This window comes from Lagenorhynchus albirostris, chromosome 2, assembly GCF_949774975.1.
Source record: "Lagenorhynchus albirostris chromosome 2, mLagAlb1.1, whole genome shotgun sequence".
Taxonomy (NCBI): Eukaryota; Metazoa; Chordata; class Mammalia; order Artiodactyla; family Delphinidae; genus Lagenorhynchus; species Lagenorhynchus albirostris.
Window position 1 is genome coordinate 35,980,515 of NC_083096.1, and position 16,446 is coordinate 35,996,960.

Below are 16,446 nucleotides of genomic sequence, written 5' to 3' on the forward strand. Positions count from 1 at the left end.
GATGTTCTTCCAGGCACCGGTGTTATAGCAGTGAACAAGATGAGCAAATTCCCTGTCCCATGTTATTTATACTCAAGTAGGAAGATGTACAAGAAAGAAAATAAATTAAATCTTATGGAGATGATAGGTCAGAGCAATGCAGAAATGAGGGGAAAGTGGGGAACAGCATTACGCAGGGTGAGCAGTTTAATACTCCTTAAACTCTCAAAATTTGCATCTAAATAAATTATGCCAAGATTCAGAAATAATGAGCTGATTAGAAAATGAGTCTCCTATGTGCAATGCCACCACTGATTTCTCCTAGTCTACCCATTTGTATTTTCCCCAATAGAAGATAGGACTTTGCCTCATCACTTGATCCTAAAGATTGGAAAATATATAAATTTTAAACTAATCCAAATTTTACTAAAATGTTTATGTTGCAAGAAATCTGCTCAGTTATCCTATGACACATTTTATAGTAAAACTTTATTAAAAAAACATAACTTCTGTATAGATCCTGTCATCCAAGAAACCCAACTTTCACTGAAGTAACATGACAAATGGCTGTCCACTGGCCTGCGTTAGAGCTCAGTTACTGATTGTACTATTCCTCTTACTTTTCATGACTGTTTCTAATTTAAGTAGCTTCTTACAAATCCCAAGCCTAATAAGAAACACTAAATAGAAATAAGGAAAGGACTGTTTAAACAGACAAGCAGATACCAGAAAGAAGTAACAATTTGAATCCTGACGGAAAGTAAAGAAATAAAAATAATAATAAGCAATCCCATGCATCAAAAAAAAACAATAACAGAACAGTATGGATCATTTAGAGTTTTTACAATGAACCGTATATGTTTCAATTCATTGTGACAGCACTACTGTCCTAATCGGTTGATGGTCACTATGGGTAAGTTATTAAAGAAAGGTTTCATATGATTAGGTGATTAGTACATATGGAATACATTGTAGAAATATTTCCTGAGAATGTAAGTTCCCTGGAGAACAGAGACTTTATCTGTGCTCTTCACCATTTCATCCAGCCGGCCCTGACGAGTGGCTGACACAGAATAAGTGCCCAATGTGTTGATTAAATGAATGAGTTACTCTCCAATAGATTCTCTTTCTTCTTTAAAAGTTTTGGTACATAATTAAAGGTGTAAAGTTTCTATCATCCAGGAAACTTAAAAGTCTGGAAGATTCAGGATAGGCAAATTCTTTTGTACTTTTTCAATTAAAAAAAATGGGATTGAAATCTCACTTCACTTAGTCCATTCAGTGTTTTTAGGTAGTACCAACTATAACACCCAATGACTATAGATTACCTGTGGTGAAAACTCATGAATGACACTTAGAGCTTTTGCCTTCTTTCCAGAAATCTTGTGTCCAAATCCTCCTGATATCCTTAATGGGAGACACACAGGCAAACCTCTGGAAGTCTTTCCTTTTGGAAAAGAAGTCACTTACACATGTGACCCGCACCCAGATAGAGGGATGATCTTCAGCCTCACTGGGGAGAGCACCATCCGCTGTACCAGTGACAGTCAAGGGAACGGAATTTGGAGCAGCCCTGCCCCTCGCTGTGGACCTCCAGGTTACTGCGCGCTACCCCACATTCCAAATGGATTCAGAATATCTAAACCAGACTCTCCAAGTTTCCGTAATTACAATGTGGTGTTTATTTGTGCACTCGATACACTTAAATGCCAAAACAATAATAAATGGTTTTAAGATACATCAACATGTAAGATTCTGATGATCTTTGCTTCTAGAGGGCTGGTGAAAAGCGATGGAGGAAGTGGGTGGCAGTTCTAGTTCTAATTAGAATTAGAAGGAAAATGTTTTCAAAGCATAGGAACTGAAAGCAAATACCTATGAACCTTAACTAGCATAAGTTGTACCATCTTCACAGGTTTTGGAGAGAAGCACAGACCAGCAGAGAACAAAGCCTGGCAAAATCGCTTTTAATTACCTATTTGTCCAGAGACCACTGTGTGTTCTCTCTGAAAACTGGGCTGCATTGTAAACAAAACACAAAGATTCTTTTAGCCAGTATGGGCTAAGTTCTAAGTTAAGATAAGGCTTACTTGCTCCTTAGCCCCGCACTAATTTCAGCTGTTGAAATTTTCCCTCTTTGGTGGAAAGAAAAAGCAAAGCAATGTGAACTCAAGGGAAAAATGCAAAATAGAGTGTTTATTTCTAAGGTCTGGAGAAGGTATCCTAAGGTATCCAATACCACTATGACACCCACACTCAGGCAGTGAAGAAGGAAGGGGAAAGTAAATTGTCAAAGTGACCCTAGTCCCGGCATAACATACTGACTGCTGAGGAACTCTGAAATAAAAGAGCAGTTCTGAAAGGAAAGGGACCAAGAATGGATATTCAGAAGTCATTTTTGCCCTCACTCTCCTTCTGTAACACCATGGCTTCAGCTTGGGGTGTCCCTATGAGCCTGTTTACAAACACAGACACCTAGTTCAGATTCACTACATCGAAAGTGAAAGGCAATCTTCCCCTAAGTTCTATGACTTTTTTCACCAGTACCCTATGCTGAGATGGCAGTCCTAGTTTTATCAGCTAGATTTTTTAGACTGGAGACCTGCCAGACCATCTTCATGTGTGATTTGGCCTTAGGTAGTAGATTTTAGTCGTAAGGGGGACTCCTTGAACTAGAAGCTAGTATAGCTAATATTCAAGCTCTAAAATGAAAAGAAACAGGCAATATAGATGGATGTATTTCCTGTGAAGCCACCTTGAAAATAAGCCAGATTTTCATATTGAGAAAAATCACTTAATTATATGTTAAAGAAATGAGAAATTGGTTTGCAAGTCTTCATACAGAGAATTATCTGGGTGCAGAATTGGCCCTAGCATAGCTTTTACTCTTTGAAAAAATAATTGAAAGGGAGGTGGAGGACAGCTGGAATAGAAACTAAAAGAGAAGTTAGTGTCAAAACCAAGTGGAAACGATTTCTATTTTTCCAAACATACACACTTTTTTGATTTCATACTACTTGAATCCAAAGTGAGTTTTCACTTCTCAAACCTAGAGCTTTAGGTGTAGGGGCTTGGAGCTAAAGCTAGAATTTGATTCAACATATACTTCACACAATGTTTCAGTTTTGTTTTGTTGTTGTTTTTATTTTGAAGAGATGCTGTTTATTTCCTTGCTGTGTTGAAATAGCCAGCTTAGGAATCAGACCTGGAAAGTTGGTGGCTGCTTCCTAGTTTCAAAAAACATCTTGAGTCGTCCATTCTTGCTTTTAAGCATGGGTTTTGATACACTGAAGTACAAAGAAACCAGACCAGGTGTAACCTGGGCAGAAACACTCCTCTGTCTCCCTAAAAATGTGAAAAATTGAATTGGAGCTGTCTTTTACAGTAAATGATATGAGTAAAATGCCCAGATAGCAAAATAGCCTTCCGGATAGTATATTTTCTAATGGGCACATGCTAATGGAACTTTCCCTTCAAAGATTACAAGGAAATTATCTTTCCACAACTAAAAGTTTCTTTTGTTCTGATATCAAATCTAACAAGAAAGAGAAAAGGAAGAATGGCCTTGGGTATCTTTTTGTTAACTCTGATGTTCTTGATTTTTTGGTCTCTAGGTCACTGTAACAGCCCAGATCATTTTCAATTTGCCAAGTTGAAAATCCAGACCAATGAATCTGAGTTTCCCATTGGGACATCTTTAAAGTATGAATGCCGCCCTGGGTACCACAGGAAGTCATTCTCTATCACGTGTCTACAAAACCTCACGTGGTCAAGTGCCAAAGATGTCTGTAAACGTGAGTAAGCCCTGCATTGGAGCATTCCTATGTTTGTCAAAGTATCTCTAGGATCTTATTTAATTTCTCCAAATTTTAGAGATAAGAAAACTTTGTCAAACATGTTCACATAGGTGGAGGTCAGAGTTGGTCTTGTAGGTCACCCCTAATTATTGGTTGAAATGCTTGTCTCCTGAGAATGTTTCAAGGAATATTTGCAGGAGAACTCCATGTTTTTTATGGGGTAGTGAATAATGAATTACTCCAGATCAGGAAAAAAATCTGTAAGGAGACATAAACTGTTTGAATAACGAGGTAATAAAAACTTTTATACTGGTGGGATATAAGGCCACAAATGACCTTTATATTTAGATAAGAGATTTGAGGCACAGATAGGAGAGATTTAGAGGGGAGGTCTCTTTGAAAGTGGTGCTTAGTGGGTGGCTGATCCCGAGGCAGTCTGGTGAGGTTCCTCAAGGTGAAAAAATCTGTAGAACCATCAGAATTGCATGTGCTCTTCAGAAAGCTGCAGTCAGGTGGGGACTAACTTGTTATACACTAACAAAAGTTCAAATTACTCTTCCTGCCTCCAAAATTCTCTTTCTTTCCCAAGGTAAATCATGTAATACTCCTCCAGATCCTGTGAACGGTGTGGTGCACATAGATACAGACACCCAGTTCGGATCCAGAATCATTTTTTCTTGTAATAGAGGGTGAGTGGGCAGGACCATCTCTTGGTTCAAGAGTTCCAGGACAGCGATACTACCTTCTGGTCCTATCTTGGAAAAGAGGACTAGGCTATTACCATCTGTTCTCAAGAAGCTTGAACATAGGTGTTTAACTCCTAATTGAAATGGACAAAGGTATGATAAGATTTGAGGGGAAATCTGTCTCCTTGCTGGAAACCAGGGCAGTACAAACAAGAAAAGTGAGGTATTCCCCAGGTAGAAAGGAAGAAAATGGGGGGAGGGCATAGTCAAACCGTACAAACAGCGCTTGCCTAGAGCAGGCATTGCTGAAAGAAAGGGGAAGGCCACGGAGCCACTGTGTAGAAAGCAGATCTTATAAGGTAACTGCACTCTTCGTTTGCTAGGGCTGCCATAACAAAGTAGGACAAACTGGGTATCTCAGAACAGCAACAAAAGTTTATTCTCTCAAGGTTCTGGAAGTTAGAGGTCCAAAATCAAGGTGCAGGCAGGACATGTTCCCTCCAGAGCCTCTGAGGGAGGATCCCTCCTTGCCTCTTCCAGATTATGGTGACCTCAGGGCTTCCTTGGCGTGTGGCCCATCACTCCTGTTTTTGCCCCTGTCTTCCCATTGCCATCTTCATTCTGTGTCTGTGTCTTCACATGGCACTCTCCTCTCTGTGTGGGTCTATGTCCAAAGTGCTCTCTTTTTGTAAGGACTCCAGTCATATAGGATTAGGGCCCAGCCTAATAACCTCATCTTAACATGATTATATCTGCAAAGGCCCTATTTCCAAAAAAGGTCACATTCATGGGGATTGGGGGCTAGGGCTTCGACATACTTTTGGGGGTGCACTGCTCAACCCATAACAGAGTCCCCTGTGAAAATGTCAGACATAAAGTGTTTACTGGGCAGCAGTCCCACCCACAAGGGTGCTTACCCTTGCTCAGTCTCAACCCCACTCCCAGTGGGAGCAGCTGAACCAGTTAGAGAATATGGGCTAAATTTGCACTGCCATGATAAACACTGAAAAGGAACTTGTGGCCTTCAGCATATTTGCTAACCAAGGCCTTACAGATCATAGTACCTATAATCTGACAAAGTGAAATTAGAGTAAATCTAAACACTTCTGTCTTTCTCCGAGCATTTTTAAGTACAATCTATAAATTCTCTGTCTGTACCCTCTTTATATTGTATTACGGAATAAGAGTGAACCTCCCAATGGTATAAAATAGAAAACCGTTGAGCTTATGATATGTTACAGGAAATTAATGTAAAAAGAGCAATCTGAAAAATCAGAAGAATTGTCCTCTTACAAAATAGAGTTACTTCCAAGAAATAAGAGAAACTTTTAGAAATATCTCCTGTTTACGTTTTTAACAAGATTCAGTTGCACGCTGTTTCTGTGAAACTAGTTAGGAAATAGAGAATGTTTGCATATGAATGAAAAACACAACTGTCAAACTAAAGAAAAATTCTGTGATAAACACACTGAATATTGTAGAAAATTAAAGCAGAGGGTAAGAAGATAAATTAATCAACTTCTCCCAGCATTAAGTGGAAAAGGATGCAGAAGAAGAGAAAAGAGAAGATATGTCTAAAAGAGTACTGGGATTCAAATTACATGTAACAAAAATTCCAGAAGGGAAAACAATAAGCCCATATTTAGCCATCACTAGGTAATCATCTGTATTTCAGGGATCATGAAAAAAAGCTCAAGAATGCAGAAAGGAAATTAATAAATTATAATAGCTGCGAAAGAAATTAATTTGTATTGATATCACATTGATCCTTCACATCACTAAATTGCAGAAGATGGAGTTTCTAATGAGCTAAGCTAGTATTCACATCTAGAGGCTACAGATGTACAGTAAAGGATAAGCAAGGACCTAAAAATCACACCTGTGTACCTTACAGGAAGCATACTTCCTGGGAGAAGGAAAAAGATAAACTCAGGCAATCCATAAGTATTTTCTTAAAGGATAATGATAAATGCTGGTGAGGTAGAAAATTGCCAAAAATCAAACAAAAGAAAAACAAATTTTTAAAAAAGTTCAAATATTTTCAACAAAGTTATAAAACTTAATACAATGACAGAACTAATTGTTAAAAAGTGAAATTTGACAATATAATCATAATCCAGTAACAATTTCTGAAGTCATAAAATATATCCATAAAACTAGATAGAAGAAAGCAAAAAAAAACACATAGTCTAGACTTTTATTACATAGGAGATGGGTAGACTGTATATATTTTGACACCAAAATTGAGAAAATAGGGTTGAATACCTGTGTTGTGTATGTATTGGGTTGGCCAAAAAGTTCGCTTAGGTTTTTCCAGAGGATGTAGCGGAAAAACCTGAACGAACTTTTTGGCCAACTCAATATATAACACATGAAATGAAATTTCAAAGGAACAAAAATTGGTTATTTAGCTTCCAAATTATTAGAGCAACTGAAAGAGGTTCACCTATCTGGTTCATGTAGCAAATGAGAGGGAAGAAAAAGGAATAGCATGGACTATATCCATCTCATTCACCAGAAATAAGCCCCCTTATATTTGGGGCAGATCGGCTGTATTCACTGCTATGTGCTTACTACTGAACATCATGAAGGAACATTATGAAGTGATGACAAAAGCAAGATCAACCATACCATTTAGTTCAGTAAATTTGAATGGTTTAATATCCCTGTTGAAAAACAAAAGTTTCCAAATAGGATCAAAAGCATCACAAATCTTGTTGTATTTACAAGAAACATGCCTAAACTAAAATGCCATAGCAGTGTTAATATACAATATGTATATTTATGTATATCAGGAAAATGCAAAAAGAAACTTAAGTAACAATAATAATATAAGAAAAAACAGATTTTAAGAAGAAAATTATCAGGCAGGTCTACAAAAGTATTGTTTTATTTAGGTACTGGGTACAATCCAAAATGAAACCAAGAAATGGAAGAAGCAGAGCGAGCCATGAGGAGTTAGAGAGGAAATATTCCTTTCAACAGTGAGAGGATAGAAAAAGAGAAATAAGAAAAGTCAGATAAAACAGGTGGAGTTTAGGCTAGTCCTTGAACTTCTTTCAGATTGTAGCCTTTCAGATTTGCCATGCATGTATGCATGCTGAGGAAATTGATGGGATGTGTACAGCATGCCTATTTTTCATTTTTGGTTTCAGGTATCAACTCATTGGTCACTCAGCTGCTGAATGTATTATCTCAGGCAATACTGTCTTCTGGGATTCAGAGCCACCAATTTGTGAACGTGAGTTGAAATCTCTAGCCCCATTTATTCCATGCTCAATCCTACAGTTGGCCCCTAGAATTACAAAGGATAAATTTCATCCCTTTTGGCAATAGTATCCTTCTGATATTTGAAGAAAACACTCCTACCCTTAAAGGTGCTCACAATGTTCCAAGCTTCTAGTTCCTCCTGATTTTTCCTTATCCTAGGGTATAATTTATTTTAAATAATAGTTTGGAAGTCATTTAGAAGAGCACCCAAATTCTTCTTTTGTTGGTTGAACACCTTCCAGGTTGAAGATTGTTCTCTTTAGTGAAGTAAATGAATACAAGGTTAGTGAAAGTGCCTTCCTTCCTGTCTGTCAACTCTTAATCCCAGGTCATCTGTTCAAGCGGTGGGCCCTCCCTGCTCTCTTATTCTTTGTCTGGACAGTGACATGCCATCTTTCCCATGAGTTGTTTGGAATATGAACTTTCTACACTTCAGGGCACATAGAGAAAGGAGCAGTTGCAAATTAACAAAGAACATAAAGATATAACCCTGGGTTTGGTGATAATATAAAAAAATCAGCTCGGTTCTTTGTGACCAGCTAGAGGGGTGGGATAGGGAGGGTTGGAGGGAGACGCAATAGGGAGGGGATAGGGGGATATATGTATACGTATAGCTGATTCACTTTGTTATACAGCAGCAACTAACACAACAATGTAAAGCAATTATACTCCAATAAAGATGTTAAAAAAAAAAAAGAAATCAACACTCTCCAACTCAACTGATAGTAGGATAAGTGGTAATGAATTTTCTAACAGGCCAGTACACAGTATGTATCAAAAACCTTAACTGTACGCAAGCCTTTAATCCAGAAATTCTACAGTTCATGACTTTAAAAAATCACTGTGGGTTTCTGCGAGGATTGATGTACAGATGTTGCCTATATTATTATTTTATGATAGTGAAAAATTCAAAAGAATCTAAATATTGTGCATATTTGCAAACAATGTTCTGGAAATAATCTACAAAATAATAATCTTATAAAGGTACATGGAATGTGTTCTAATAAAAAAAGTTTAAAATATGCCGGAATGCATTTGACAAGAGAGAGAACACTTTCAAATGGAATCAGTTAGTATGTTTGTACTCTGAAATATTACTTAGATGACAAAGATATTTTAGAAAAAAAAATGTGTGTTTGTGTATTAATGATTGCACATTAAATAGTTAATAGTGATTCCTTCTAGATAATGGGCTTAAAGGTGATTTTTATTTGTATTTTATAAATTTTCTACAATAAATATGCATCTTCTTAAATATTTTCTTAAGCAAAATTAAATAAATAAGTGTCTACTTTGATATTCATGCCAAAAATGATAGAAATATTTTATGTGCTCAGGAATGATTTAAAGTGCCTAGAAATTATCTGTTACTTGAATATTAGATTAAATTTGTCGATAAGATTATCTGTGCTTCATACCTTTTTAGCGGTAGTGTTTTTGATATATTTTTTGCCACTTCTTCTATATGCTACCTTTTCTTGAGTCAATATTGGCAAAATATATTTTCGTTTCTAACATCCTCATTTTCAAGATTATTAGCATAGAGTAGATACACATTCAGTTATTTTTTTACTTCTGAATCTGTGATTGTTATGTTTGTCGTGTGTAATATTGTGTATTTGTGTTTATTTTTTATTAGTTGTACCAGAGCTTTTGGGTTTTATTTATTTGATAGACTATATTGTATGCTATACCATATTAATAACCAATAGAATAAATCCAAATGCCCTCTACAGAGAAAGAATTGAATTAAAAATAGTTAAATAACATATAACTTCTCACTTAAAAGGAGAAGTATGTGGACTATAATAATATATGGATACATTTATTGAAATAGCATTAATTGAGAAGAGCAGAGGTCATAATATTGTGGCTATCTAATCTGCGATTGTGTAAAAACATGTCTGTACATTAGCAAATATTAGACAAGAGCAGAAGTGTTCTGAATAGTGACATTTTGATCATTTTTTAAACTGGTTACCCAAATTCATAATTGGATATAACTTTAAGAAACTGAGGTTTTAACTTGCTGTCCCTTTTCCCAGGCATTCCTTGTGGGCCACCCCCGGCCATCGCCAATGGAGATTTCATTAGCACCGACAGAGAATACTTTCAATTCGGAACAGTGGTGACCTATCGCTGCAATCTTGGAGAGAGAAGGCAGAAGCTGTTTGACCTCGTGGGTGAGCAGTCAATATATTGCACCAGTGAAGACAATCAAGTTGGCATCTGGAGTGGCCCTCCCCCTCAGTGCATTGCACCTAATAAATGCACGCCTCCAGTCATTGAAAATGGAATAAGGATGTCTGAGAACAAAAGCTTATTTTCTTTACGTGAAAGCGTGAGGTTTAGGTGTCAGCCCGGCTTTGCCATGAAAGGACCCTCCACTGTTGAATGCCAGGCCCAAAACAAGTGGGGGCCGGAGTTGCCCAGCTGCTCCAGGGGTGAGTCTGACTGAGGCTTTGAAGGGGCCTACAAATGACGTGAGTTGTAGGAGGATCAGGAGGTTAGTGTCGGTTCTCGGGGAAGGATGTGTGGTGAGCAGTGTGAGTAAATTTGGGGCAAGGAAGCACAAAATTAATAAAATGTGTGTTTGCACTTGTGTGTAAGTGCCTTCATTTTGAGAAGCAAGAGTTTAATTATTCAAGGAAGGAGACATTTGGGACTCTCATATTGAGGAATTCTCAAGGCAAAGTACCAGTTCCAATATCTCTCAGTTGTATTCAAGAATGATGTGGACTTTCTGGTCAGCTGTATAATAATCTTGTTTACTCTTTGCAACACTCCTTTGAAATAGTGCTATCCTTATATCCATAGGACAGTGAAGTTAGCTTGGTCTTTCAGAGGTTAAATACGTTGTCTAAATTATGTGCTACTACGTGGCATATCCAGGAATAGAATGCAGTGTGTCAGCCCCTAAAGTTGAATGCTCTGGTTCTTGACAGAACTTTGCTTTATAGAATTCTACTTTTATCAGCATCTATCACAGAAAGAAACTGGCTTATGAAGAAAGATATCATAGCCTCAGAATAGTGGCAAAGACTTTAGAGTTTGTTTTGGTCCACCTCCTACATTTTATCATTAGAAATCTGAAATTGAAAGTGCAAGTAACTTGCTCAAAGCCAAACAGATTTTTCATTCATCTTTAATTAGGTACAGGTTAAGTTGAAGTTCAAATGAGTTCTAATGCCCTTAGCACATACCAAAAGGACTGTGAATGGAGGCAGCCACACCTTGAGTTGAATATTCTCTAAGAAATGTGTCCTGTCATTACAAGGACTGGCTTATTTAGGGGATTTTGTTCTCAATGGCTGGTCTTGTCTTCTTATGCCACAATAGGTGGCATAAGAAGGACTGTAGAAGTGGATTGGTAAATATTGTGGTTGATACTAGGGACAGAGAGGGAGCTTACAGTTTTTCCACCAACCCATATCAGCCTTGTACAACCAATGAGAGGGCAGCTGGGAGGACAAACAGATACAGTATGGGTAATTACTACACTTTGATCATAGAAGTGTGAAAAAAAGAGATAAGGGGAAATCTGTTACAGGTTCAGGCTCAGGTAACCTTCTCATTACCTGAAAGATGAGGCTGTAAATTGTATTGCCTTTCTAGCAAATATGTGAGTTGGGTGGCCCACCAGTACTAGTGACTCTATACTAGAGAGCCAGCAGTGGAAGAAGAGACAGCATGCCTGGTGGACTAATGAATGTATTTTAGAACTTGTGCTGGGAAGGACTGGGTTCTAATTCTCTACCTTGTACTAGCTGTGAGGTTTTTGGCTACTTCTCTTCCCTATCCAGAACTTCCACATTAGTAAAACAAGGGGATTGGAGTATCATTTGACTTCCTTTGTTATACCTGTACCCCTTGGAAGGGTTAGAATTTAGCAAAAGGTATTTCCCTATAACTGACAGGTACTTTACTGTTCTTTACCCAGTATGTCAGCCACCTCCAGAAGTCCTGCATGGTAAACACACTCCAAGCCACAAGAACAACTTTTCTTCTGGGCAGGAAGTGTTCTACAGCTGTGAGCCTGGCTATGATCTCAGTGGGGCTGCTTCTCTGCACTGTACGCCCCAGGGAGACTGGAGCCCGGAAGCTCCCAGATGTGCAGGTGCCTATACTCTCTTCTGGTGTGCAGATCAATCTCTTTGTCCCTTACATGGCAGTCTTACTCTTGTTTTTTTTTTTTTTTTTCCTAGTGAAATCATGTGCTGACTTCCTGGACCAACTTCCTAATGGACATGTGCTCTTTCCACTTAATTTCCACCTTGGGGCAAAAGTGTCCTTCATTTGTGATGAGGGGTGAGTGTGAACTGGAAAAGACACCAGGGCCACACTGCCAGATGCTGATATGCTGATGCCCTGGGCAATGGGTTTTATCCAAACAGGAGGCTAACTAATGGAGAAAAAGTACTAAAAGAGGCTAATATCTCAAACAGTGATTGGGAAGTATGGTAAGAACCAGATGCACCATGAATAGATGCTTAAAAAGGAAAAGTGGTAAATATACTGAACAGTAGAAACATAACAACAGAACTTGAATATTTAGGTGGAACATTAAGTGTTTGGATAAAAGGGATAAATAGTAATTTGTAGGCATGAAGAGATACATATTCCAGAGGTTAAGTTCGATATATATATATGTGTATATATATATATATATACACTCATATATATGTGTGTGTATATATATATATATACACACATATATATGAAAGAAAGTTATTTATAAGACAGATGACAGGCAAGGATTGTGTCAGGAAATTTTTTAACCAATCATTAGTGGCATTTGGAATAGGAACAAAAGAGTAAGCAGAAGTATTTTTAATCTGTAATAATTACATATCATCTAATTAGTATTAGGCTGTGTTGAAAGAGCATGAAGACTGCTGTTCATATTTCAAGTAACATCATTAACTCTTTGTGTGAATCTAAATGATCTTGATATTATGTTCCAACACCATTGGCAGGTAAAAAGCATGGACAATAGAGCAGTTGTTCTCAGTATATTCCAAGGACTCTTGACAAGCATCAATTACCAGTCACCCAATAAAGACCCAGAGGCAATTCAGGAGCCACTGGTCTGACAATAAACCAGATGTTTTAGGATGATTGTACTCCAAGGAATCCTGTCTCCTCACCGTTTCTTATTTTTCCTAGATAATTTGGCTTTACTCTTCAGTAATCCAGATATGTCAGAAGTCTCATTCAGGAACGTTCTAAATGTATTGGCAAAAGGAACAGTCTCTGATATCTTTCCTCATGTTCTCTGATTTGCTTAAATCAGGAGTTGTTTTCCTCCTGGATTACTGAAAGAGGAAAATGCCACGCTTTGCATTAGAGGACACAATTTCTCCTAATGACAAATGGGGTCTTGTTAGAGAGCAGTCAGGGTAAGATGGTCTCCTGAAGGTCCAGGACCAGACTAAGGAAATGCCTGTCTATGTTTTTTGTACCTTCTTTAGTTCAGGCAAGTCTGATTACTGAGCTTTGACAGGTGTCATTGCTTTGTCCTCATTGGAAGCAGCAATTTTTTAAAATGTTTTGGTTTATGAGCCTCTATCAGCTGAGAAACAAAATGGGCTGAGCTTTTTCTTTCATTTGGGATTTAACTTAGGCATTAAATTGTGTTTTAGCAGAAGGGAAGTAGCTGAGATCTGTCAATGGATGGAAGAGAGAAATGGTGTGCTCATCCAGTCACTACTGCTTTTTGTTCCTTAGGTTCCAGTTAAAGGGAAGCTCAGCCAGTTACTGTATCTTGGTTGGAACGAAAAGCCTTTGGAATAACAGTGTTCCTGTGTGTGAACGTAAGTAGAAAGAATATCTGTTCAGGTCTGCATCTTTCTCCTTGTTTTTTTCATTTTCTTGTTGCATTTTACCACATGAAATTATCTAATGTCTGTCCCTCTGTTTACTTTGTTTTTGATACAAGTATTTATTGTTGAAATAGTTACAAAGAATGTTTTTTGGGGAAATAAACCTGAACATCATGGACTTCATGTGTCATTCTATAAATATTTATAAACGTACTATGTGCTATAAATGGGAAGAAATGCTTCACAGATGGGGAGAAATTTATGGCCTGAAGCTTTGTCAAATGTTCCCTTTTTCCTTCTCAAAAATGATAGTCACACTTCAGCTTTTTTTATCCTTTCTTCAATCATCAATCCATCATATACACATTCTTTCAACAGATTTTTTTTTAGTAACTACTATGTGCCAACCAGTCTTCTAGATACTAGGAATATGCCTGTAAACAAGACAGACTAGGTCCCTGCTCCAATGTTGTTTATATTCTTGTGCAGGGAGAAAGGCAAAATATATATATATATATATATATATATATATATATATATATAAAAGAAGTAAACAAACAAACACATAGACAATTTCAAATAATACTAAGTGTTATTAAGAAAAAAACAGGGTAATGCAAAAAATAGTTGTGTAAATGGGAAAAAGGAATTCCAGAAAAAAATTGTTTCCATTTAAAATAAAATGATTAAGGAAGAAAAAGAGAAAATAACATTTGAGCATTGATGAAAATTGATTGATTACCAATGTGCAAAGATAGAGGAAGAACTTTCCATGCAGATGGAGCAGAAACTACAAAGGTCCAAGGCAGAAGTGTTCCTGGCATTTTCTTTGAAAAGCCTGCTCCTGACATTTCTCAGAAGTCAACATGGCTGATGTTCAGTGAGCAAATACAGAAGTATACAAGAGCAATAAAAGAGAATAACTCTATACTCTGTAAGAATTTAGGTTTTCGCTCTAAGCAAGATGAAAAGCCATTGGAGTATTATGAGTAGAAAAGTAACATGATCTTTTTTTTTTTTTGCGGTACGCGGGCCTCTCGCTGTTGTGGCCTCTCCCGTTGCGGAACACAGGCTCCGGACGTGCAGGCTCAGCGGCCATGGCTCACGGGCCCAGCCGCTCCGCGGCATGTGGGATCTTCCCAGACCAGGGCACGAACCCGTGTCCCCTGCATCGGCAGGCGGACTCTCAACCACTGCGCCATCAGGGAAGCCCCTCTAACTTACTTTTAATGATTTCACTCTGGCTACTCTAGAGAGAGCTGAGTTGAAAGGATGTATCTTAGATTGAGATTCCCCAAAAAACAGTGCCAGAGACAAAGTTTGAGTTATAATGCTCTACTGGAGGGTATAGTCCCAGGGCAGCAAAGGTGAAGGAAAACAAAAAGGGAGGTGGAGAGGAAAGAAAAGCAGATAAATAAAAGAGATTGTGTTATTGAAGTGGCCATAAGCTTCACAAGAAAGACGGCTGGTTGTTTGGCCGTATAGGACATCTCCAGAGAGATTCTGTGGAACCAGAACTGACCATTAGAAGAGAAAGAACGAGCAACTTATCTGCTCGGTCTTTCCTGTCTCTCATCTTCTGTTTATTCCAAGGCTATTAAGTCCTTGGATTTCATGTTGTATTATTTCTCTCCCTGATCAGACTCTGGGGACACTAGAGCCCATGATCTGTTGCCTGGTACTCCACCTAAGCCAGGAAGTGATAGAAGGAGCCAGAGTGGACATGGATCCAGTCACTTTGGCTTCGATTTAGAACTACTGTGACCTCCACTGCAGTGGTACAGCAGAGGCTGTGCAGAAGCCCATCTCACCCTTGGGGGTGCTGACACAGCCAGTGTTGTCAGGAAATGAGGTAGCAGTGGTATCAGCACTCTCAATTGAGAAAGCAACTGAAGGCCCAAAAGATACCTGTAGCCAAGAAAATCTGAGGGTAGAGCTGAGGATACAAGCTGGGAGGCTATTGCAAAAATCTAACCAGAGATGTTGGCCCAGGATAACACTGAGAGAAGTGATAAGCAGTATTCAAATTCTGGATATATTCTGAAGGTAGAAATGACAGGATTTGCTGATGGTTTAGATATAGAGTTTAAAATAGAGATTAAGTGAGATCACCCAGAGAGTGAATGGGGCCAGAGAATAGATGCATGGCCTGAACCTTGTAAATTCAACATTAAGATGTTGGAAAGATTAGAAGGAATCAGAAAAGGAGATTAAGAAGAAGCAGCCAGTGTGTTGAGAGAAAAATCAGGAGGATGAGGTATCTTGGAAGACAAGTGGAGAACTTTGTTTAAGGAGATGAGTCTCAGAAACTGCGTTATATTCTTCAGAGAGGTCAAATAATATGAGGACAGAAAATTATCATTGGGTTTGGCGACTTGGAGGTAATGAATGACCTCGATAAAAGCAGTTCAGTAGAGTTGTGGGGGCAAATGCCCGATTGGAATGAGTTCAAGGGATAATGAAGGGGAGGAAGGACAGACCATAGACAACATCTTAGAGGACTTCTAATGTAAAGGGGGTAGAGAAAAGGGACTACAGCTGCAAAGGGAAGTGGGATTAGGGAGCTTTTTCTTTTTTCATGACAGAAATGTAACCTGTTAAATAGAGAAACACTACTAATATATCCAATCTGTACATTTATTTCTTCACTAAATCACCAGGATGTTGCTTCATCTTCTGATTGTAATGACTGAAAGATATATATTTATTTTTTCAAATGAATACTTTGCTTTAATATTATTTGAATATATTGTACTGATTTATGTAGTGAAACCATAGTTACATCTTTCATGTTTGAAAGTCAGCTATTTGAAAATCTTAATGTAATTCAGAAACACGAAAGAAAGAAAGAAAGAAAGAAAGGAAGGAGGGAAGGAAGGAAGGAAGGAAGGA

At 38.0% G+C, this 16,446-nt stretch overlaps 1 protein-coding gene across 1 annotated transcript in view; it reads left to right on the plus strand.

The window, feature by feature from the left end:
* CR1 (complement C3b/C4b receptor 1 (Knops blood group)) overlaps positions 1 to 16,446 on the plus strand; it is a 136,063-nt gene that overhangs the window by 68,237 nt on the left and 51,380 nt on the right. The window contains exons 17-20 of the mRNA XM_060141831.1: positions 9,778 to 10,176; positions 11,673 to 11,849; positions 11,938 to 12,040; positions 13,460 to 13,545. Of these exons, the coding sequence (XP_059997814.1) occupies positions 9,778 to 10,176; positions 11,673 to 11,849; positions 11,938 to 12,040; positions 13,460 to 13,545 (765 nt within the window). The remainder of the gene's footprint in view (positions 1 to 9,777; positions 10,177 to 11,672; positions 11,850 to 11,937; positions 12,041 to 13,459; positions 13,546 to 16,446) is intronic.